Source organism: Hyaena hyaena, unplaced genomic scaffold (genome assembly GCF_003009895.1).
Source record: "Hyaena hyaena isolate Hyena2069 unplaced genomic scaffold, ASM300989v1 scaffold_251, whole genome shotgun sequence".
In the NCBI taxonomy this organism is placed as follows: Eukaryota; Metazoa; Chordata; class Mammalia; order Carnivora; family Hyaenidae; genus Hyaena; species Hyaena hyaena.
In genome coordinates, this window is record NW_024080883.1 from 820,107 (window position 1) to 845,420 (window position 25,314).

Below are 25,314 nucleotides of genomic sequence, written 5' to 3' on the forward strand. Positions count from 1 at the left end.
AATGAAGTGATACTCAGCAGGCTCCTGGATAGGGCTGGTCACCAGAAACACCAAGCCACGATTAGAAGCTTTAAGCTTTTAGCCCTATCCCCATTCCCAGAGGGAGGGGCTGGGCACTGAATTAACAATTATTGATTATGATATATAATGAAGCCCCCATAAAAATCCTGGAAGTATAGGGTTCAAAGAACTTCCAGCTTGGTGAACACATACACATGCCAGGGGAGTAGTGGCACATCCCAATTCCACAGAGGCAGAGGCTCCTGTACTTGGGACTCTTCCAGACTTTGCCCTATGTATATCTTCATTTGGCTCTTCATCTAAATCCTTTATCATAGCATTTATTATATAATACTTTGGTAAACATGAAGTGTTTCCTGGAGCTCTGTGAGCTATACAACAAATTATGGAACCCAAGAGGGGTCATGGGAACTCCAATCTATAGCCAGTTGGTTAAAGTACTGGAGAAAGATTTGTGGGCCTGAGCCCTCAACTTGTGGGATCTGATACTAATTCTAGGTTGATAGTGTTAGAATTGAATTGACTTGTGGGATGTCAATTTAGTAAAGGAGAATTGGTGTGGGAATAAATCCACATATCTAGTGTCAAAAGTGCTGTGAGGGTAGTAGTAGTGTAAGAGTAAAGGCACATAGTATGTTTTCCCTGGAGAGTCATATACAAAGAGTTGTGCTTCTGCCCCAAAGAACAAATTATATTCTTACCTGCATAATTTGGAAGGAAAAATTTTCTTCTAAGAACTTCTTAATGTGAGGGACCACACCTTTTGGTAGAGTATTAACTGCATTCAATAACTTCTTCATCTCTGCTAGTAGGTTAACAGAGACGAGATTGGTAGGTGTGTCCTTTTCCTGTTTATCCTAGAAGACATTATTAATTAAAACTTTCCACAATTATACACGTTCATATAACTCTAATATTAAGACCAAATTATTAAAGAAATAAGGTGCCTTTACACACTATATGTAGATCACTGTGACAGAACTATACCCAGGAAAGTGACTAGGAATCAATAAAGTCCACAGTAGGACTATCTACCTACTCTTCCCTTCTGGGTTTGAGTCTTAAATTAGGATTCCTACATTCCCATCAATGCCCAACAAATAACGTATATTTTATTCTATTTCATTTTGTGAAAATTACATCTGAAAACATAGGAAAATGTTAACAGTTTGCTACACCTCAGTGAAGGGTATATAAGTATTCATTGTATTATTCTTACAACTTTTCTGTACATTTCATGTTTTTCAAAAAGTTCAAAAAAAAAAAAAAAACTAACACTTTCACAATGTAACCAGATAAACCCTAAAAAGAATAACCACTGTCAGTACTGCACACATTACAAACTAAAGGTCAATTCTGCAGTCAAAACTCACCACAAAATCATCTAATATTAATTACCAAATTGATACACAAGCAAGATTATGGCATGAATAAAAATTTTTTAATAGGACATACTATAAGCTTCAGGCTTATTCAATATTTTTCTTATTATAAAATGACTTAAGTTAGCTGTTATAAATTATATAAATTCCATCTTTTAAGTCAGATATCAAAATATTTGATGCTCAAATCATTTTTGCAAAATTAATTTACCCTTTAAACCAAATCCAGGCCAAAGTTTTCACTTCGTTTGATTTCTGTATTTCCAGGTCTGTAGTTAGAAATATATTTTCTGGATCTAATCTCTCCAGTTCAAGTATACATTCCTATGTATACTTGTATTTTGCACATATTGTATTTTTTCTGCAACATTTTTGATAGTGATAACCTCATGCAGGTGAATAATATGGTTATTTTATGTTTCTGTATTTTCTCTTCCTATACTATTTGGTAATCTTATCAACCTTATTAACAGTGCACATCAATCATCATATAAAACTACCTATATGGTTAAAATTGCACTAAATAGAACCAAACAGATCTTCACCCAAACTTCATTAAATATAAGCACATGTAATACTCATATTTGTGGATGGATGTGTGTGTGTATATATATATATACACACACATATATATATACGCACACATATATATATACATATTTTAAGCTACCACAAACTATATGGTCATCATCAATATAAGCCTTATGTTAATGTACACTTCAGTTATTCTCTTTCATTTTGAACTGGAAGTTCTAACAGTAAAGATAAAAACAGGAAAGAATTAATTTCAAAACAACTTGGAAATGTCTTACTAAATAAAATTCTGTGTGTGTGTGTTTTCTTTGCATGTGTATAGTTTTCATTTTGTTTGGATTCTGCTTTTAAAAGACAAATAAGGGATTCTTAAATCGACTGTTGGGATGTTCTGGGAAAGTCAATTCAATCACCTACTAATTTTAACTTCTAGTCAGAATTTGTGCTTATAACAACTTTGAGTATAAGTATCAATTATCAGAGAAATTTCAATATGACCATACTTTTACTTATGAAGGAAGGCAAGTAGACTTACCCCACATGTTTAATAGTTTAACTGACTAGATTTAGAACTATTGTCATACCTAATTACTCATTACTAATCAACAATGAAAATTAAATATTCTCTTACCAGTTGATCAGTTGATTTTTCTAACTTATTCTTGATGTCCTCCTTAATCTGCCCCTCCACAGGAGGATCCCTACTTTAAATGAAAAAGAAAGGTGTATTCAGGATATCTCCTTACAAAGAACACAACTAAGCTGTAGTAAAGAATCTAACAAGTGAATTTGTCTGAAAGTTCAAAAGTATAAACAATGTGTAGCAAAGACTGGTAATAGTGGTAGTTGTCATATCTTTTAGGAACTCAAGTTGAAAAAAAAACTATGTTCTGCTCTTACTAGATAGTGGTAAACAGAACTGAAGGATGACGTAAAAAACTTTTCTTGAATAGACACACAATAATGGGGAAATTTTAACTTTATAGCACTGCTTCAGTATAAAGAAAAAAGGATCTTAAGAAGGCTGATGTTTTGTGTTTGTACATGTGCAAGCATTTATGAAGATAATTAAAGTTTGGAAAGGATCTATCTTATGTAGATCATTTTATTTTTTGTTTCAGGTTCCTGGTCTTATACTCTTCTGGTTTTCCAAAATGATTTTTTAAATTGAGAGAGAATATCATATTTAAAAATTAACTATTTTTGTAAAAGGAATAACTTGACAAGTTTTGCTTCTGGCATTGGTTTGAAATGTAGACATATATAGTGTTACATACAGAACTGAAAAAATTATCTATTGCTTTTGCCTACATACAGAACCATGACACTGGGCCCATAAGAACCACAACATAGGATCATATATTATCTTCTTAATTCTATACACTAGCAGAGATAAAACTGAGGTGAGAAATATATCAATTAATTTACTCAGCCTTGTACTTTATAAAAATTATCCTAATTTACTTCACATTTATGTATTCATTTAATAGACAATTATCTATCATCCATTATGTGCCTATAGATTGTCAGGGGAAATTGGGATAAACAGTATAGTATTGTCCACATAATGACAGTTTCAACAAAAGACAATTTATATACACAAACAATACTTCACAAGATGGTTCTCAGTGCTTTTTAAAATGTAATTGCAAAGAAAAACCTCTTACCTGTCTTTTCATCCACTTCTAAGCCCCACTCCAAAAAGGAACATAAGGAATTTTCTTGTGTGGTCAATGAATGAGAAATAGTGCACCAGTACTCTGAGGTCTCTCAATGTTTGTAGACCACAGAAAGTTCTCAAATGCATACCCTACTTGCTAACTCTATTGCATGATCACTCACTCAAGCCAAGAGTTCTCAGTCCCAGATGCTTATTAAAATCACCTGTGAAGCTTCTTAACACTCTGGATGTCCAAACCCTACTTCAGAGCTTCTTAATCAAAAGTGTAGTATGTGGGCTGCTATATTCTCGTTTCCCTAACAAATTTTGATACATAAGCTTAACTAATCCTCACTCCCTCCCCAATATTAAAATGACTCTATTAAAGGTTACTAATGAAATCCTACTTGTTACTATAACAGCTTTGTCTTAATTCTTTATTCTATCTGGCCTTTCTGTATTATTTAACATTGCCCATCACACCCCCCCAACCTTCCGTGAAAACTTCTGCCTTCTTTGTGGCTATTGGTTCTCCTCCTGGCCCTCTACTTCTCAGTTTGTACCACTGGCTACCCTTATTCCTCGCATTCATCTTATTCATTTATTATTTTAATAATACTTAATACAGAACTATATACATTAACGGAATCAAACCATGCTCTTGGTATATTGGAATAGGAAGGTACATCAACAGTCACTACGGCAGTCACTTTACTGTAAGATGGGTAAATTGATGTCCAGAGAGGTTAAGTAACTTGTTTTAAGTTACACACCTAGAATGTAGCAAAGCTAGAACTAGATTTTAGCCAGAGTGTGGTACTTAAGAGAAATTTTCTGAAATTCGATTTCCCCCAGTCTACATCCTCTACTAATCAAAGTTGCTAAATTGTCTTGAAGCATAAAGGTATCTCATCCACACTAGCTTCCCAAAGTTACATGGAAAGGATAAATGTTGTGTCTTCAAATGCAACAAACATGGTTGGTTTTTGTCAACCTATGTTTTACCTCATAAAAAATTCTTCTGGTAGAGAATCCATGCTGCACAATGTTGTTTTGCAAAAGTCTTATTCCAATGCTTACAGACTTTTACTACTGATGTTTAAAGCTGCAAGAAAAGGAATATTTTTAGTGGTCAGGTAGAAGGATTACATTCTTTTCCCCCACTATAAAAATATACATGATAAAGAAAATTTTGAAATAGTTGTCAAAGAAAATGAAAATTATAGTTTCACCATCCAAAGATAAGTCACTACTTACATTTTAATATTTTACTTTTTCCAAGCATACATATATTTTACTAATTTGTAATTATACTGGATAAATGATGTCCTACATTATGGTTTTCAGCACTGAACACTATATCAAAAGCATCTTTGTTATACTCCTCATATGTATTCTCAATTGTTACACAAGAATTGGCTGACTGGGGTTTCTTAGACCATTACCTTATAGAAGAATATTTAGATTGTTTCCTATTTTACCATTATAGTTTTATGATCAACTCTACTGGCCATAAGCCTTTTCTACATTTATGATTATTCACTTATAATAAATTCTCATAAGTAGAATTTCTCAGTCAAAAGACAAGTGTCTTAAGCCTCGGTGCATACTGCTAAATTAGTTTATGCTAATTTATTTTCCATAGAGTTCCATGAGTTTCTGTTTAATGCAATCTTCATTAACACTAATTGTTTTGTTTTCTTTTATTCTAAAGGTAACATTAAGCCACTTTCCCCCCATATCATGATTCTATATCTTCATAAAATAGAAAGGTGAATGTATACTCTCTGGTTCAAATATCAATTAATGTTGTGGATGTTACTTGAAAGAAAAAAAAAAAACTGTGACAACTCAAATGAAAACAAAAAGAATAGAGTATCTATTCGTACATCTATTTATATAGCTCTCTACTCAATTATCCCAAGAGCAACCCTTCTAAAATTAGTCACATTTACACCCTGAAGTTTATAGCAGTACTACCTGTAATAACCAAATTATGGAAGCAGCCAAGTGTCCATTGATACATGAATGGATAAAGAAGAGGTGGTATTTGTATAGAATGGAATATTATTTAGTCACAAAAGAGAATGAAATCTTACCATTTGCAACAACATGGATGGAGCTGGAGAATATTATGGCAAGAGAAAGGCAAATTATCACATGATTTCATTCAAATGTGGAATTTAAGAAATAAATGAGCAAAGGAAAAAAAAAGAGAGAGACAAACCAAGAAACAGACTCTTAATTATAGAGACCTGATGGTTACCAGAGTGGAGGTGGGTGGGAGGATGGGTTCAGTAGGTAATGGGGATTAAGGAGGGCACTTGGGATGAGCACCAGGTGATACATGGAATTGCTGAATCACTATATTGTACACTCAAAATTAATATAACACTATATTAACTGGAATTAAAATAAAAACAAAAAAACCCCCTACTTATACCTTAATGAAAGAAGATGTTACTTGAAAGAAGGCATATACACAGTTTAGTTTCAATAAGTTGAACACAGGACTATTCCCATATGCTTCTACTCATAAGTTTACAAATACCTGTATTTTCATGAAAGATTTACTTAAAAGGTATATGTACAGTATAGTTTCAATGAGTTAAGGATATGACTATTCCCATAAGCTTCTATACAGAAGTTTACAAATATCTATATCTAAAAAAAATAATAAAATTAGTCATATTTGGTTTTTTTAGAGTTCAAGTCTCCAGACTCCATTGTTCTCTGCTGGACGGATTTCCCTTTCTAATTCCTCTGTAAGTTCCAGGAAGTATTAGAGCAAACATATGTAAAACTATTCATCAGTGCTTTGGGGCAAATAAATAAATGCTGAGGCAAAAGAAAATAAAGTGACAACAACGGCATAAAGAAAACAGACCTAGAGTGCCTTGCTGCCAAGCATAAGACTAGATGAAGTTTCTCATTTGTTGCCTCTGAAGCACGCACTTATCCTAGTCACTGGGGAGCCAGTTTCTCCAATAGCATGTGACAGCCAGAACTTAGATTGGTAGAGCTTTTAAAAACCCATTATCAAAATGCAGTTCAGCATAGGTAAATTCCCAAATAAAGAAAACATGTCCCACAAGATCATTTACAAGTCACCTATTAATTCAGATTGTATTTACCCAAAGAAACACGGTTTTACATAATACTGACTCTCCCTAAAAGCCAGAAAAAGCCAACCAAACACATAGAAAAGCAGTAATGGCTAAACCTGAACCCTCATAAGCCTTGAGGTCTGAGTATCCTGTCATTAGTGAGCTTAACAGGGAAGGGGGCAATTTGGTGCCTGGCTAAAAGAAGTCCTGGGGGATCATCTGCAAAACTAATATTCCTAACTATGATACTGCCTGTACCTATTTTCTATATTTGACTCACACCAGCTCTAAGTTACACAGGTAAGTCTTGAGAGACAAGGGTAATTCTCCCAACAATCCAACGGATACTTCCTAAGCAAAACACAAATGCAAACATTTATACCCACACCCGCGCGCGTGCGCGCGCACACACACACACACACACACACACACACACACACACACACACACTTCCATCTAAATTTCTTCATTTACTAACAAGTGTTGGCAAGGATGTGGAGAAAAAGGAACGCTCAGGGGCGCCTGGGTGGCTTAGTCGGTTAAGCGTCCGACTTTCGCTTGGGTCATGATCTCGCGGTTCGTGGCTTCGAGCCACGCATCGGGCTCTGTGCTGACTGCCAGCTCAGAGCCTGGAGACTCTTTCAGAGTCTGTGACCCCCTCTCTCTCTGACCCTCCCCTGCTCACACTGTCTCTCTCTCTCTCTCTCCTAGAAATAAAACATTAAAAAAATTAAAAAAAAAAAAAAGAAAAAGGAACGCTCATACACTGCTGGTGGGAATGTAAATTGGTAAAGCCACTAGTGGAAAACAGTATGGAGATTCCTCAAAAAATTAAAATTAGAAATACCATATGACCCAAGAATTCTACTACTAAGTATTTACTCAAAGAATTTGAAAACACCAATTTGAAAAGATCTATGCACCCCTGCTAAATGTATCATTATTTACAATAGCCAAGATATGGAAGCAACCCAAGTGTCCGCCAATAGATGAATGGATAAAGATGTGGTATATATACATATGCACAATGAAATATCAGTCAATAGTTAAAAAGGACAAGATCTCCCATTTGTCACAACATGGGTGGATCTAGGGGGTATTATGCTAAATGAAATGTCATTATTTCCTTCAAACAAATGAATAAACAAACAAAAAGCAGAATCAGACCTATAAATACAGAGAACTGATAGTTGCCAGAGAGAAGGGGATAAGGGGCATGGGCAAAATGCATGAAGAGGAGTAGGAGATATAGGCTTCCAGTAATGGAATAAGTCACAGGAATAAAAGACAGAGCATAGAAATAGTCAATGATACTATAATAACATATCATGACAGATGGTAGCTACACTTGTGATGAGCATCCTGTAACCTATAGAGATGATGAATCACTATGTTGCACACCTGAAACTAACCTAACATTAAATGTCAACTATACTTTTCTAAGAAAGATTAAAAAATAAATGTCCTCATTTAAAAGAGGGCTAACACCTTAGTTTCTTGCCCATCTCTAACAAAAATGTCTTTATAACTCACCTATGCAGAACCCAGTTCTCCCATTTATAGTTTTAATCTTATTTTTAAAAACTCAATAAGCAGAATGTCTTTTTAAATTTATATTCTCTGTTCAATACCAATGAAAGATCTAACCTAATGCTAATGATGAAAAGGCTGTTATTCTTTCACACTAGATCAGATCTGTTTTATCTCTTTAATAAAGCTGTATAAAAAAGGACATGGCTTTGAGAATTCTAGGACTGTAATCAAACTGTTTTTCTTTTATGGTTTATAGAACCTCCCTGTTTATTTTAATAAAGTTAGGCATTATCTCACAGGGTATACAACACCACACCTTTTCTAGACAAAGCAATCCCCTTATTTCCAGAATTCAAAAGCCCAGACACAGACACCTCCCCCTCTGATAAGTTCTCCTTCGGTCAGTTGTTTGCAAAGACCACAAAGCTGAAAAGGGAAGAAAATCCTCGGGCAACAAGGTAGAGAAGATGGAAGGCCTTTGCTAAGCTATTATTCAGTGTTCAGCTTGAAAAAGAAAAGGATAGAGTATTAATTAATAAATCAGAAGATATTTGGATCCTGAATTAAGAGCTAAGAAAAGCTAATGGCTTTTTCAGTCTGCTTAGAGATACAACCTGAGATGAATCTCTGTGGTGAAAGGTTTTCCAGGAGAGTATCATCAACCCCGTCATTTCCCAGGAGCTAAGCAGATCTTGTGTGGCAAACCTTTCTGCAACAGCAGCAGCCGCAGTGACGCTGGCACTTTACAGCCTCTGTTGGGAAGGAAGGCGCAAGTGCCTAGCAACCGAAAGGAAGCAGCTGGCCTGAAATGTTAACACACTGCTTCTAAAATAATCCAGAGGTTCCTTTCATTCTAGAAGGGGCTGAAGGAAACCTTTAAAGTCAGGGTTAACATGGGAGAAAGGATGAATCTGGTTTCCCCTGGTGTATTCATCTAGGTTTCCCTGTAAGCAGGAAACTAAAAATTCACTCTGCCTTCCTGGAACTGAGGGACTGCTCACCCACAGGAACATATTCAGGTGCTGGCTGGTTGATCAGAGGGCAAGTTAAAGGACAGTGTCAATTTACAGCACATCTTTATCCATCAACCAAAATTATTTTATCCACAGGCTGTTTTATTGGTTGAAAGACAAAGTCCTGCCATCCTTATCTTTATTCATCCTTATCCTTATCCAACAATAAAATGCCTTTCTTACTGCTTGCTCTCTCTGAGCTCCCAGCTCCCTCTTTCTCGCTTATCTACTGAAATTATAGCAAACTTTTTTTAACCATAAAAGGATTCCTCCACCCTCCACTTTAAAAACTGTGCTTATTCACATCAAAGCAGGCACACTTTTTGCTTCTGTTTTTTTTTTTTTTATAGTTTATTTTTGAGACAGAGAGAGACAGCACATGAGTGGGGAAGGGTCAGAGAGAGAGACACACACACACAGAATCTGAAACAGGCTCCAGGCTCCGAGCCAGCTGTCAGCACATTGCCCTGTGTGGGGCTCGAACCCACAAACCGTGAGATCATGACTTGAGCCGAAGTCGGACGCTTAACCAATTGAGCCACCCAGGTGCCCCTGCTTCTAATTGTTTAATCATTCATTCAAATATTTACCTTGCAGCACTGGTCATCTCAACATTACAAAAACACATTGTTTTTTAAATCCACTCAAGTGCTCATCTTAAGTCATAGAGGCTCTAACTAGCCAACAAGTTCACATTTCAATGTGTGGGTAGATGATGTCCCATGAATTTGCTACCCTTGTCAGTTCTGGCCTTTACAGATCACAAAATGCCAAGTGGAAAAAGGGAGTTATCAAGTGTGCAAAAACATTAAAATTCAATTTACTTTTCACAATGCTATTAGCTTGAAAATAAAATAATATACTAGGTATTTTTCAGGAGAGAAATTCAGTTGTGAGAACTTCTCTTATGCCCACTCAATCTGGGTTCCTCAATCTTGACACTATGGACATTTTTGGCTGGATGAATCTTTGTTATGGGAAGATGTACTCTGCATTTTTAGGATGTTTTGGAGCACCACTGGCTTCTACCTTGTAGGTGCCAAAAGCAACTCTCTCCCGCCTCTCAGGTCTATTGTGAAAATCAAAAGTGCTTCCAAACACGGCCAAATGTCTCCTGGGGCACAAAACGCCCCAGTTGAGAACCACCTAACTAAATGATTTAAAATGAAAAGTTTAGGGGCACCTGGGTAGCTCAATTGGTTAAGTGTCTGACTCTTGATTTTGGCTCAGGCCGTGATCTCAGGTTTAAGACAGAGCCCTGCATCTGGCTCTGCACTGACCGTGTGGGGCCTGCTTGGGATTCTAGGTCTCCCTTTCTCTCTGCCCCTCTCCCACCCTCAAAAAAACAAAAACAAAAACAAAACAAATAAAAAAGAAAAGATTAAGTAAACACAGATTGTTCTGAGGAAGAACAGTTAAGACTATCCTGGTATTATGTAATGTTTACAATCATTTGTTTACAAGAAAGAAAAATGACATAAAGTACCTCATTTAGATTTTATCAATGTCAAAAGTTGAGAGATTGCATAGCATTGGTAATTAAAGAGCACAGAAACACTGGAATCCTTCTGCAAGGATTTACAGAACTGCTTTGATGCACATTAGCTATGCAACCTTGCTCGAAGCTAATTAACATCTGTGCTTCAGTTTCCTCATCTGGAAAATAAGGATAAAGATGGTACCTGCTTCACAGGGTTGTCAAGATTAAATGTTTAAAACATGTAATAGAACAGGACCCAGCACAAAGTAAGCACTATGTGTTACTATCATTCCACCATTATTATCAACAAATTTTGTTTACATTTATAGGAAAATCAGTTATTTCTTCCAGTTCTCTACCTTGAGGGAGAATTGCTACCATACGGAAAGGAATGGTAATAATGAGCTTAAGAGCTGGGACAAAAAAACCCCACATTTTTCAAATATATCCCATATGGCACAAATGCAGCTTAGTTTGCACATTTGGCATATTGTGTTTTTCACATCAGTACATATGACACACGTCATATTGCTTAAACAGTGTGATATGCCATTGTATAAATGTATCATCTCACCAGACAACTATTGATAAACACTTCCTCTCTGGTTCCCCCCCTTTTTTTTCTTTTGCTATTATTAACAATGCTGCAACAAATAACCTTGAACATGCAACTTGGTAAAACTTTGATAGCTATTTTAAAAAGCTAGATTTATAGGGTGCCTGGGTGGCTCAGTATGTTGAGCGTTCAACTACTGATTTCAGCTCAGGTCACGATCCCAAGGTCATGGGATAAAGCCCTATGTCTAGCTCCAGACTAAGTGTGGAGCCTGCTTGTGATTCTCTCCCTCTCTCTCTGCCCCTCTCCCCCACTCAGATTCTCTCTTTCTGCCCCTCTCCTCCACTCCCACACACACTCTCTCTCAAAACAACAAAAAAGGCTGGTTTAAAACATCAGCACTGAACTTCAGAAGTATTTCAGAAGTTCATGGGTCTGTTAGCAAGTAAACTCTGGTACTGCTTGTTAACACTTCTAGATTTTACCAAAAGAATTCCAAAAAATTCCTTAAAGTTGAGATGTGAGATGTTTTGGTCCTTATGAGTAGTAATTACTTCAAGGCTTAAAAGATTATGAAGAGGATGCTTTCTAGGAATAAGTCAAGACCTTAGTAACGGGAGTTTCCTTATAACCAGAATTTTACATATTGATCTGATTATGTGTACTAGGCAAGCAGCAACGGCCATTCTTGGTGGCTTTTAGAGTAAAGTAGGGGCTCTGTGGCTCTAGCACTCTGAAAGTCTTTATTACTCAAGTGTGAGCTCTAGGTAGACAAGAATGGCTAGGACCATCAGGTTACACTTGAACAGGTTGTACCATTATTTTGTTACTGTGTTAAAGGTGAACAAACCAGGGGCACCTGGGTGGCTCAGTCGGTTAAGCGCTGACTTCAGCTCAGGTCATGATCTCGCAGTTTGTGAGTCTGAGCCCTCCATAGGGCTCTGTGCTGACAGCTCAGAGCCTGGAGCCTGCTTCTGATTCTGTGTCTCCCTCTCTCTCTCTGCCCCTCCCCTGCACACGCTGGCTGTCTCCCTCTCTCAAAAATAAACAAACATTTTAAAAATATTTTTAAAAAAGAATGAACAAAATATACTATTTGGTTTTCTAATTTTCGATTAATTTCTTCAATTTTTTATTTGACTTCCTGGCAAGGCCACAAAGTGAACATACCTAGCTAGACACAGGTAGCCAAAACATTATTTTACCCCAAAGGAAAAACAATTTGTTTAGGCAAACTCCAGGATTCATGTATGATGGTTGGAAAATCTCTGCAAGTTACTGTAAACTAAGAGTCTTTATTTTACCCCAAAGGAAATACAATTTGTTTAGGCAAACACCAGGACTCATATATGATGGTTGGAAAATCTCTGCAAGTTATTGTAAGCTAAGAGTCTTCCTGCCCTAAAAGATAAGGGCATTCACTGTCATATCTCAGCTCTTGCCATCTTGAAAAAATCATTATAGCACTGTCTGTCAGCTTACATCAGAAAGGAAGAACCTTGAAGTGTACATCCAGCACCTTCCTTATAAATCTGCCAAAATAGGAAGCATTCTTGTCAAAATTAGCATCTTGTCTAGATGAGAGTAGGTTTGTTTGTTTGTAGTAGGTTTTTAATTCTCCTCAGATCGATCCAGTCAGTTACTTTAGGACTTACACAGCAAACCTAAAGAATATATATTAATTTACTTTTAATATTTGGAATGTACCTATAAGGAATATGCACAGGTTAGGATTTACCTGGAAAAAAATTCCAGACATTAAAATACCCAACAGTTTCCTTTTATTTCCAGGTAACAGTGCCAAAAATTACACTGTTTAGAAACGCAGCTAGAAACCCTTGGAAGGAGTATGTTACCACTAAGCAAATTTTCCAAAGTGGAATATTTTCAGCAATGTTGTCATTGCTGTTGTTAGACAATAATGAAAGGAAACAAGACAGAATGGTGAGATATGACACATGTAGAGACCATAATCAAGCAGGGAGTAGAGGACATCATATGCAGTTGACTCTCTCACCACCAATGACAAGGCCTACAATACCCAAATCCAAACTGATCCACCAAGGTAAGAAGACTCATTATCTCAGAAAGACATATATTTGTAAGAAGGGTTTAGCTGAAAAGGTAGGTCAAGCTTTTGGTTATGAAGAATTTTCTTGCATAAAATTAACTGGGTGTAATTAACATTGGTTTCATCAAAAATAAGATTAATTTTCATCAGCTCCTATGTGTCTGGCTCTGGGCTGAGTATCTATGTACAGTGAATACACACACTTGATCTTCACACACTCTGAAATAAACATTATTGTAATCCATTTTTAAAAGTGTTCTCCTAGTAACACTTATTCTGATTTGTCTAACAGAATCTAAACTCTTTAAGAATATTCATATTTAAATTTTTTTTTTTACTTGATTGGTTAAATTAATTTAACTGGGTTTTTAAGTGAAATACAGAAACACCTGGATGGCTCAGCTGGTTATGTGTCCGACTCTTGATTTTGGCTCAGATTATGATCTCATAGTTGTGAGATCCAAGCCCCACATCTGGCTCCTCACTAAGTGTGGAGCCTGCCTGAGATTCTAGATACCTCTCCTTCTATCTTTGTCTCTCAAAATAAATAAATACATTTAAAAAATTGAAGCGAAACACAGATGCTCACTTTAGCTACTGTCTTTTTAAAATCTGTGGGCATAAATATCCTTTATAAAAAATATATATGTAAATCTACTGAAGCCTTCAACTTTAAAAAACTATAAAAAGAATAAAGGTAAAACATGTATATGGATGGAATTAATAAACCTAAATGTCAAATTAGTGATTCTGAAAAAAAAAGAAAAAGAATAAGGTTGGTTCTTGAAAAGTTGAATGAAGTAGATAAACACCTAGAAAGTTCAGTAAGAAAAAATATAGGTAGCATTTAAATGAAAAAGGAAATTTAAAACTATAATGAAGAGATTAAGAAAATTACTAGAATACTGATGCAACTCTATCAAAATTTCTTTAAATCTAAAGAAATAGTTGCTATATTAGATTTTTATTTCCAGATTTAAGAAGGTAGAAAAAAATGATCAGATATATAACCATATTACCACTTCAAATATTTTCAAAAGATTACCACTAAATCAGCTATTTGATTTAATAGGCCAGTAGTATACAATCTACAAGGATCATCTGACTACGATGTGAGTCTCATTCTGTAGCACAGAAAAAAGATTAGAAAACATCCCATTCATTTTTCAAAAGTAACATATAACCCAAATTCCAAAAGAAAAAGGAAAAAATTAATGGAAAAATTTCAAATATAAAATTCGGAATAAAATATTTGCATTATAGCAAATACAAGGTTTGTTATTATTATCTGTATGCCCTTGGGCAAATTATGTCACTTCTCCTTAGTTTTTACCTATAAAATAGAGATCATAATAGTACCTAAAGCATGAAGTTGTTATAAAGAATAATTATTAAGTATAAAATTCTTAGAATAGTGCTTGGCTTCTGACATGCTCAATAAGTGTTAGCTATTATCCCAAGAACAAAAAAGCAACACAATACATTGCCTTATCATGTTTAAGTGGAAAAATGAGATCTATAAACATAGATATTTGATAATTTTTTTAAGTAGACACTTTGGCAAATCTTTAAATACAACACGTATAAAGGGAAATCGAAACATTTGAAAGGCTATTACAAGTCAATAGCACAAATTATACTAAGTGTTAAAATACTGGTCATTCTCAGTCAATTAAATCATAAGACAAAGATGTTCAGTATCACCCTGATTATTCCATTTTTTTGCACTAATGAAATAAAGACAACAAATACTGGACAGGATGAAATGATTATTTGCAGATGGTATATAGCAAGAAAGTCTAAGAGAGTAAGCAAAATTCTATAAAAATTAATAAGAGATTTTAGTCAGGGTCTGGATAAAAGATGTATCAAAAATCAGCATCTTTTTACAGTAGCAATAACAAAATTTTAAAGGAGAAAAAGAGAACTCCCTCACATTAACAAAAATTATATAATGCCCTGGAATAAATTAATACAAGACTGTAAGATAAATTATATAAAATTTTACTGAACATGAAATACAACCTGAATACTATTAACTACCTCAGCAGTATCTGTAACTTCTCAATGACCCCAATTAGACACTTGAGAGTCCCTTCTAGTTTCATCCTTCTCTTCATGTCTGAAATAAGTCATTAAATCCTATCTATTTCACCTATTTATTTCTCCAATTTTTCACCTCTTTGTTATCTCCACTTCAATTACCCTGGTAATCTTTGGGAAAGACTCCAACAAATTAAATATTCTCCTTATTTCTACTCTTACTGTTCTCAAAATCAGACTGCCCAGTTGCCAGAGTAATCAATCTAAAACACAAACCTAAATAGAACAGGCCTCAGTTTAAAATCAGAGATCATCACTGAATACAGTTATCACGAACAATAAAATCTTCAGTCATCTGGACCCAGTTTCATCACCATCATCACCATCATCTCCTCCTCCTCCCCAGTTTGGTGCCTAAAATAAGACTCTGTTTCTCATATTAGGATGTGCAAGTATCTCTGCAGGCTTCTCATGGTTACCATCATGGTATATCCTACTAAACTTCCAACATCAATTTTTGAAAAAGATTTTTTGAGAAAGACATTTATATTAAAATGAATACAGAAGAGAACACAAAATTCGTATAATTACTTATGTTAAAATGCAAGATTGTAAAGAAAGATGGCATTTACAAATAGCAGCTTTGACCTCTTCTCTTGGCTGAGAATGGTATGAAGAGGATGCACTTGTCATTATTAGTGAAAAGTCTAACACTAACCAAAAGGTTATCACTGCCTGTGCTAATGAACTAAGATGTAACTAACACCTGCTGAGAAAGTAATTATGCCAGGCAACTGCTCCAAACTCTTGTAAGTTGTTTAACTCACTTTATAATGGTTTGCACCACCTGGCATGACCTCATCTTTACTGCTACTCTCACCCTTGCTCTCTACTCCATCCATAGTGGCATCCTTGCTGTTCCTGACACACATCACAGTCCCACTTCAGGACTCTTCTCTTGCTTTTCTATTTACTTTTCCCCCTAGAGAGCTGGGCACTCTCTTTCAACCTTGAAGCACTTTCTCAGATAGTACTTTCTCTACCTTGACCTCCCAATTCCCTTCTTCTCAACCACCATTATTCTCCAAGAATAATTCTGCTAATTTTTTCCCCATCTCACTTCTCTTATAAACCGTTTATTTCCTATCAGACTGTAATTTCCATAAGGTAGGTTTTATTCACTAAATCTCTAGTGCTTAGACAAGCACCTGCTACACTGTAAGCTCTCAATGATTTACTGAATTATTTCCTGAACTTGTTAAACAGATACTACTGTTAGCTGGATTTTATCTAAGAAAGTGAAGCAGAGAGAATTTGCCTTATGGTCACATAGTAAAAGGTGGAACCAGAGTTTGTAAACATACAGCCCGGCTTCACTTGTCAACATAACTGCATCGTGCCTCTAACTTACATGAATTCCATACATACTATTTAGTATGTTTTCCCAATTAGACAGTTGCTTCCCAGCAGGGGATACTTCATCCTCTTTGTTCTCGAGACCTCTAGCCCATGTTACACAATCACTAACTGTTCAAAGAATGAATGAATGTATATATACATTAATTACCCAATTATTTTTTACCTGTCTCTATTGGCTAGATTAATGTAAGCTTTCAGATTTAATTAAAAACTTCTAATATAGAAAGAAATCCTTTTTTAAAATGCAGTAATGTAAAAAAATACTTTTTTTGAATTGATAAAACATGATTAATGACGAATGATTTAATTAAAATGACATGCGCCTTGCTCTTCCAATTGTCTCCAAACGGGTTTTTAAAGCTTAATTCAACATTAGCATACTTCAAGCAAAAAAAGCTCCAGAACCAGCAACTCATTTCATTATAGACACATGCACGATATTATATCTTACAAAAAACGCAAAACGACAGTGCCATTTTCATAGAAGACACCGAGACTTAGAAAGCAATTGATCACGCCAGATAAAAATAGACACCTTCACTTACAAAAACTGACGCTACTGAGAACACTCTCCGCAGCAATACCTGGCCCAGAAGTCACCAGGAGCTAGCTTTCTTAAATAACTTTGACTACTACCTTAACGGCATGACTACTTTGCCAAAGAATCCCCAAAACCATAGGCTTACTCTGAGAAACGAACATTTCTGGGTAGAACGGGTGGACGCAGGAAAAATATTTAAAGAGGTCCGTCCCAGGCCCCCTCAAAATCTAGAGGCCAAGATTCTCCTCAGAGCTCCTCACCGTGTCTAGACTTAGGGAGAAGCGACCATTTCTCAGGCAGAGGTTCATGCACAAAGAAAAACCGGCCATCTATTATGAAGGCCGAAGAAGCAAAGGAAAATTAAGAGCTCTGACAGACGCCGACCCCTTTGCGCCTAACCGCCCCTTTGCAAGTTGAGCCGCAATCGCATATCTCGCGAGATTTATCGTCTCCACGGGATCTCGGAGTTGAAAGCTCGCGGCTTCTCATCTAAGCGACGGTGGGTTGGGGGAGTGGGAAAGGAGTTCTGGAAGGACAACTCCCAACCCCCAAAGAGAACCCACAGACCCGCTCGACCCTTCCCGCGTCTCCTTTCTCTTCATTGACAACGGTTCCCCAGGGTACCTAGGGACTTCCGGAACTCTGCCGGAACCGGAAGCATCGGGACTTAGGGGGTGGGGCTGAAAAGTCAAAAAAAGCGCCGCGAAAGTTGGAGGCCGGAGCCGGCCGGGTGGTAGTGGCCCCAGGTAGGGTTGTGGCGAGTGTCAATGGACTCCACCGCCTGCTTGAAGTCTTTGCTCCTGACCATCACTCAGTATAAAGCCGTTAAATCGGAGGCGAATGCCACCCAGCTTTTGCGGCACTTGGAGGTGAGGGGCTCACGGATGGGAGACTCAATAGGCTTCTCTGTAGAAACCCTTAGTTCACGGTGTGGCCGGGGTGTAGTGGCCGCAGATCTGCCCTTCGCTACCTCAGTTGTCTTTTTGTATCAGTAAGGAAAGCGAGTGGCAGCTTTGACTTCCCACTCATTTTACCCCGCCCGAGTCCATCGGCGTTCGGCTGGCTGCAGCTAGAGGGAAGAGAGACATACTCAAAGTCTTAGGAAGAGGGAGGATGGGACGAAACGTTGGGGGATTTAGGCTCTTTGGGGGATTGGTAGAGGAGAAAGTTCAGAGCTGTATCTTTCCTTTCCTCAGCTGCTTTGGTTTTTCCATCGTAACAGAACTCTTACAGAATACACAGCAATTCTCAAGGGTGAAGGTGATGGTTAAAACTTGTTTTATTCCTTGTCCCTTCGGCAGTTTACAATCTGAACCAGTTGCTTACTACTTCTCTTGTAACTCATGTTGAACTCGAATTTGAAAAATGTATACATTTCAAAACTTCTCTTGGGATAAAAAGCAATTTCCGAGTAATCATAATTTTTTTAACAAAATATATTCACAGTTTTTCAAACCTAAATTGATAAAAGGCTTTCACTTTTTCTATTAGCTGCCACCAATTTGTGGCTAGATCACTTATTGACAGCTTTTTGCATTCCTGTTTGTTTTTAGGCTTTTAATCTGTCATTTCTTGGACGTTCAGGAAATTACAACTAACAATAACCTCAGTTAAAAAAGCCAAAGCTTATTTTAATTCTCTCAGTCACAGCTTCTGTTAACATAGAACTGAACATAATTTTAAAATATGTTCTATTAGCTATATTAACTCTATGAGATAAAGGCTAAATTACAAAGATTAGTAAATTACTACTGGAGAGAAAAGACTATTGTGAATAGCACAGCAACATCAATCTGCATGATACTGTTGTGATACTGGAATGCATTAAATGTGCCTTTGTTTCCTCCAGCTTCACTGATGTTCCTTCTTAGGAGTTCAGGTGCCCATCTCCTAAGTACATTTTCTTTTTCCACTCATTACCTCAACAAATCCCTGCAAAATTAATAGTGTTAGCTGTTAAATGCTAAGGCTTTGAGCCTCAATTAGAATAGAACAGTGTGCTAGTGGGCTGTAGAAACCACAGAGTAAGCAGTGTTAAGAAGTAGGAATACATCATTTTAAATAGTAATCAGAAACATATGCTTTGAATATGAGAGCCATGTTATAGTGAATTGAGAGACTAAAAGAAATTTGAGGCTTAGAAACTGCTTGATACTGCATTCCTGAACTTTTAAGAGTTTTACTGAAAACTCTTCTGCCATTTAAAGAGATAACATGTACAGTGCATAATGTGCACTAATCTTAAATGAAGAGCTTGAGTTTTTATCATACGCGTATAGGCAAGTAGGTACCACCTGTTTCATGATACAGAACATTTCCAGTCCCCTATAAGGTTTTTTGGTGGTCCCTTCTCGGAGGTTCAGATAAGTGGACTCCTACAATATGTACTTTTGTGTCTGGCGTCTTCTACTCTACAAATCTGTGATATCTAGACATGTTGCACCTGTGCCAGTACTTCATTCTTTTTTATTGCCGTATAGAATTCCACTGCATAAGTGGACCACAATTTACTTACATTCTGGTGATGGGCAATTGGGTTATTTCCAGTTCTGGGTGGAATTCGGAGTAAGTATGTTATAAACACTTTCATATTTTTTTGAGATATATGCACTCATTGAGATACCTAGGAGTAGAATTGTTAGGTCTTTTAGTGGGTCTTTGTTCAGTTTTCGTTGACACTGCCAAGCAATTTTCCACAGGTTACACCATTTTTACCCACCCACCAGCAATATGTGAAATTTGCTATCACTCATCCACATAGATCCTGGGTGTTTTCAGATGTTTAAATTTTAACCATTTTGGTGGATGATATTAATGGTGAATATCTTTGTGCATACTTCGTGAAAGCAACATCTGAGGATACAAAGAAATGGCTATCATGTGAAAGGAGATGATTAATTCTATTTTGCTGCACTTCTGCTATATTTTTTTCTTTGTAGCCCCATGCAGGATCTGAAGTTTGAGTTTCTTTATGATTGGCAGAGCTGGGCTGATCTCACTTTTGGTGGTTTTTTATAGCACTGATGTTACATAATGATTATGAGCATGGATTCAGGAACAGTGAATTTTAGTTATGCTGCTGTCTTGGTGTAAGCTTCAGTTTACTCATCTGCAAAACAGCACCTAACAGAGTTCTTATGAAGATGAAAAGAATTAACATACATACATAGAACAATGCTTAGGCCAAAATAGGTGCTAAAATATTAGTTATTACTAAAATCTATTTGCATTAAAACATCCAAGTAAGAAAGAAAATTTGTAAAGTGTTTTTTTACTTTTTACCTTGTAATAAATAACTATTATTTGTGGAGTACTTATGTTGTTGAAATACAGGTCCTGAGGGAAATTGTTTGTTTGTTTTTGTTTTGTTTTTTATTTATTTTTGGGAGTCAGAGAGAGCGCTAGCAGAGAAGGGTCAGAAACAGAGGGAGACACAGAATCCGGAGACAGGCTCCAGGCTCTGAGCTAGCTATCAGCACAGAGCCCTACATGGGACTTGAACCCACCAACAATGAGATGATGACCTGAGCCGAAGTCCGACGCTTAACTGACTGAACCACCCAGGCACCCCAGGAAATTGTTTTTAAAGCAGAAAATGCCTTAATCTTCTAAAGGGCTAGCTTTATAAGTAGGCAAAAGGGCAATCAGAAGATTCCTTACCCCCAAATATCTATCAAAAGACCTATTTTTTGTCTTTTTAGATTTACATTAATGTTTTTCTGGGGTTTTTTTGTTTTTTGGGTTTTTTTACTTTATTTTTTTAAGTATTGAGGTTTTATTTATTTTTTTTATTTTAACCATTATCTATTTATTTATAATGTGGTGTTTTTTTATCAATTTTTAAAATTTACATCCAAGTTAGCATATAGTGCAACAATGTTTTCAAGAGTAGATTCCTTAACACCCCTTACTCATTTAGCCCATCCCCCCTCCCACAATCCCTCCAGTAACCCTCTGGAGGGTTTATATTCATCTTCCCTTATATTCATGTGTTTTGTATCTTTAAGTCCTCATATTTGTCTTTCTCTGACTAATTTCGCTTAGCATGATACTCTCTAGTTCCATCCACATAGTTGCAAATGGTAAGATTTCATTCTTTTTGATTGCTGAGTAATACTCCATTGTATATATATATATTATACCACATCTTCTTTATCCATTCATCCATCGATGGACATTTGAGCTCTTTCCACACTTTGGCTATTGTTGCTAGTGCTGCTATAAAATGGGGTGCATGTGTCCCTTTGAAACAGCACACCTGTATCCCTTGGATAAACACCTAGTAGTGCAATTGCTGGATCATTCTATATTTAAATTTTTTGAGGACTTTCCATACTGCTTTCCAGAGAGGCCATACCAGTTTGCATTCCCATCAGCTGTGCAAAAAAGATCCTCTTTATCCGCATACTTGCCAGTATCTGTTGTTGCCTGAGTTATTGATTTTAGCCATTCTGACGGGTGTGAGGTGGTATCTCATTGTGGTTTTGATTTGTTTTTCCCTGATGATCAGTAATGTTGACCATCGTTTCGTGTCTGTTAGTCATTTGGATGTCTTCTTTGGAGCAGTGTCTTTTCATGTCTAGCCCATTTCTCCACTGAATTGTTTGTTTTCTGGGTGTTAAGTTTGATAAGTTCTTTATAGATTTTAGATACCAACCCTTTATCTGATATGTCGTTTGCAAATACCTTCTCCTATTATCAATTGATTTTTAGTTTTGCTGATTGTTTTCTTCACTGTGCAGAAGCTTTTTATCTTGATGAGGTCCCAATAGTTCATTTTTGCTTTTGTTTCCCTTGCTTCTGGATATGTGTTGGGTAAGAAGTTGCTGTGGCCATTATCAGAGAGGTTTTTGCCTGCTTTTTCCTGGAGGATTTTGTTGGCTTCCTGTCTTACGTTTAGGTCTTTCATCCATTTTGAGGTTTTTTTTTTTTGTATGGTGTAAGAAAATGATCCAGGTTCATTTTTGTACATGTCACTGTCCAGTTTTTCTAGCACCACTTGCTGAAGAGACTGTCTTTGTTCCATTGAATGTTCTTTCCTGCTTTGTCAAAGATGAGTTGACCATACGTTTGTGGGTCCATTTTTGGGTTGTCTATTCTGTTCCATCGATCTGTCTGTTCTTGTGCCAATATCAAACTGCTGTGATGATTACAGCTTTGTAAGACAGCTCGAAGTCTGGGATTGTGATGCTTCCTGCTTTGGTTTTCTTTTTCAAGATTGATTTGGCTATTCAGGGTCTTTTCTGGTTCCATACAAATTTTAGGATTGTTTGTTCTAGCTCTGTGAAGAATCCTAGTGTTATTTTGATAGAGATTGCATTGAATATGCAGATTGCTCCAGGTAGTATTGACATTTTTACAATATTCTTCCTATCCAGGAGCATGGAATATTTTTCCATTTTTTTGTGTGTGTCTTCTTCAGTTTCCTTCATCAGCTTTCTATAGTTTTCAGTGTATAGATTTTTCACCTCTTTGATTATGCTTATTCCTAGGTATTCTGTGGTTTTTGGTGCAATTGTAAATGGGATCAATTCCTTGATTTCTCTTTCTGTTGCTTCATTGTTAGTGTAGAGGAATGCAACTGATTTCTGTGCATTGATTTTATATCCTGCCACTTTGCTGAATTTGTGGATCAGTTTTATTTTCTTTAATGTTAAAATACATGCTCTTCGGGGACACCTGGGTGGCTTAGTCAGTTAAGCATCCAACCTCATTTCAGGTCATGATCTCACGAGTTCATGTGGGGGTTTGAGTCCTGCATTGGGCTCTGCACTGACTGGGGAACCTGCTTGGGATTCTCTCTCCCTCTCTCTCTCTCTGTCCCTCTCCCACTTATGTGCCATCTCTCCCTCAAAACAAATAAATAAAATAAACAGCAAAAAAAAAAAACAAAACTCTTGGGAATAAATATTCTGAATCTTTCTTATCAGCAAAGCTTTAGAAGAAAAACTGACATCTGGGTGAGGAAATAAAAGAGATACAGAAAGGAAAGATTAGAGGAATGCTAAAACAGCCTGTTTAGACCTTTAAGAAAACAGATTTTATCTAATTCTAAGGTAACTTTTTCCATCTTTCTAGAGAAGGTATTTATCTTTATAGAAAAGGTAAGCTTTCAATAACATTCAAAAAGCATTTTGAAAACACATGGCTGACAACTCCTTCAATCTCAGCTTCACCTTTTCATGGGGGAAAGGAAAGGGTGGTTTATAGAGTTTCAAGAGGGGAGTAAAAAAGTTGAATAACCAAAAATAAGATTTGTCTGTGCCTGACCTGACTACTTAAAATAATTTTTTTAAAAAAAGGTTTTTTTTGAGAGAGAGGGAGAAAGTGAGTGAGCAAGTGGGGAAGGGGCAGAGAGAGAGGAGGGGGGACACAGGATCTGAAGCAGGCTCCCAGCACTGAGCTATTAGCACAGAGCCTGATGCGGGGCTTGAACTCATGAACCATGAGATCATGACCTGAGCCAAAGTCAAATGCTTAACTGAGCCACCAGGATGCCACTAAAATAATTTTTTTAACTTCCTTTTTTATTATCTCTAATTTCTGGGCTCACCAACTGTCTTTGAAGGAAACAAAAGGAGTGATCACATAGTTAATCCCATAGGTAAGCCTATGGATTTAGCTAGTTTTCACTTTGCATTGCCTCCCTCAAAAATAGGTGGACTGTATACACTGGAACTTATTTACTCAATAAATATATCGGTAGTAGAGTGTTGATTTAAACCCTATGCCTTAATAGTGTTCTGCATAGTAAGGATAAATATTGCTAGGTTGTCAAAGTTTGCCAGCTTGTGAAATAAAATTATAATGTACTACAGGATAGTGTAATAAGCAAACCTAACCTGGTTGGTGGAACAGGGTTAGCTTCAGGCGGGAATGGATTAAAACTCAGATCCAAATGATTATATTAGCTAGTGAGAAAGGATAGGTACTTTTTAGGCAGGGGAAACAGCACTTAGGACTTTTCTAAATTCGGAAAAAGCAGGTCAGTGGCACTTTGGAAGAGCTGAGTCCTTGTTTCAAATGGAGAAGAGGTGCAAATTGCCAAATCTTAACTAACACATTTTAATGACTATTTTGTAGGTAATTTCTGGGCAGAAGCTCACACGGTTGTTTACCCCAAATCAAATATTACCAAGTGAATGCTTGAGTTGCCTTGTGGAGCTACTTGAAGACCCAAGCATCAGTGCACCACTGGTGTTAAGTATCATCAGCTTGCTGTCTCAACTAGGTACTGTAGCTTCTTTTATTCAGTTTTTAGAAGAGGTTGAATTTAATATTTTTTAAAAGGTAGATTTAATTATAGTATCTTTTGGAGAATGATTCTCATTCAAAAGATTTCTTCATTGCAAGACCCTTCAGAACTTTTTTTGCATTATGGATCCCTTGTGAAGAGAATATTCCATTCTTAAAATGATTAGAACAAAGGATCTGAAGCATATCAAAGGTTCAGTGGTCTATAGAAAAGAATGTCCTTGGAGAATGCTGGCCTACTTTTGAATTAAACACACACACACATGCACATAATGCCTTGCCTAAATACAGCGCTCAGAAAATCATAGCTACTGATAAAAAAAAATCATTCTTTTTTGATAGACTTCACTGAACTCAGAGCTAAGGGAAAAATGCAGGTGTTGTTTTTTCTACTTTTTTCTGTCTTTAGTTTTTAAATTTTCATTTAATGGATACTTTTTTTCTTAATGTGTGCTTAAGAGTAGAGGGGAGATAATTCTGAATGTGATTATAAAATTAATCCATGTTTTTTCTTTAAAAAAAAAATCCCAGTGATCCAAAAATAGCATAGACCAACATGTCCAGTAGAACCTTCTGTGATGATAAAAATATTCTCTAGGTATGTTGTTCATTATACTAGCCATTTAGCCACAAAGGGCTATTGAACATTTGTAGTGTGAGTAGTACACTAAAGAACTAAATCTTTAATTTCAGTTAACCT

General features: G+C 36.4%; 2 protein-coding genes across 2 annotated transcripts in view; one reads left to right on the forward strand and one right to left on the reverse strand.

The window, feature by feature from the left end:
• Window positions 1-17,714, reverse strand: part of DZIP3 (DAZ interacting zinc finger protein 3) — an 89,102-nt gene extending 71,388 nt beyond the window's left edge. The window contains exons 1-4 of the mRNA XM_039244988.1: window positions 17,621-17,714; window positions 4,603-4,702; window positions 2,569-2,638; window positions 723-878 (exon numbers count right to left, since the gene is read on the reverse strand). Coding sequence (XP_039100919.1) covers window positions 723-878; window positions 2,569-2,638; window positions 4,603-4,634 — 258 coding nt within the window. The 5' untranslated portion in view covers window positions 4,635-4,702; window positions 17,621-17,714. The remainder of the gene's footprint in view (window positions 1-722; window positions 879-2,568; window positions 2,639-4,602; window positions 4,703-17,620) is intronic.
• A 354-nt stretch (window positions 17,715-18,068) lies between these two features.
• Window positions 18,069-25,314, forward strand: part of CIP2A (cellular inhibitor of PP2A) — a 34,704-nt gene continuing 27,458 nt past the window's right edge. The window contains exons 1-2 of the mRNA XM_039244989.1: window positions 18,069-18,229; window positions 24,444-24,591. Coding sequence (XP_039100920.1) covers window positions 18,128-18,229; window positions 24,444-24,591 — 250 coding nt within the window. The 5' untranslated portion in view covers window positions 18,069-18,127. The remainder of the gene's footprint in view (window positions 18,230-24,443; window positions 24,592-25,314) is intronic.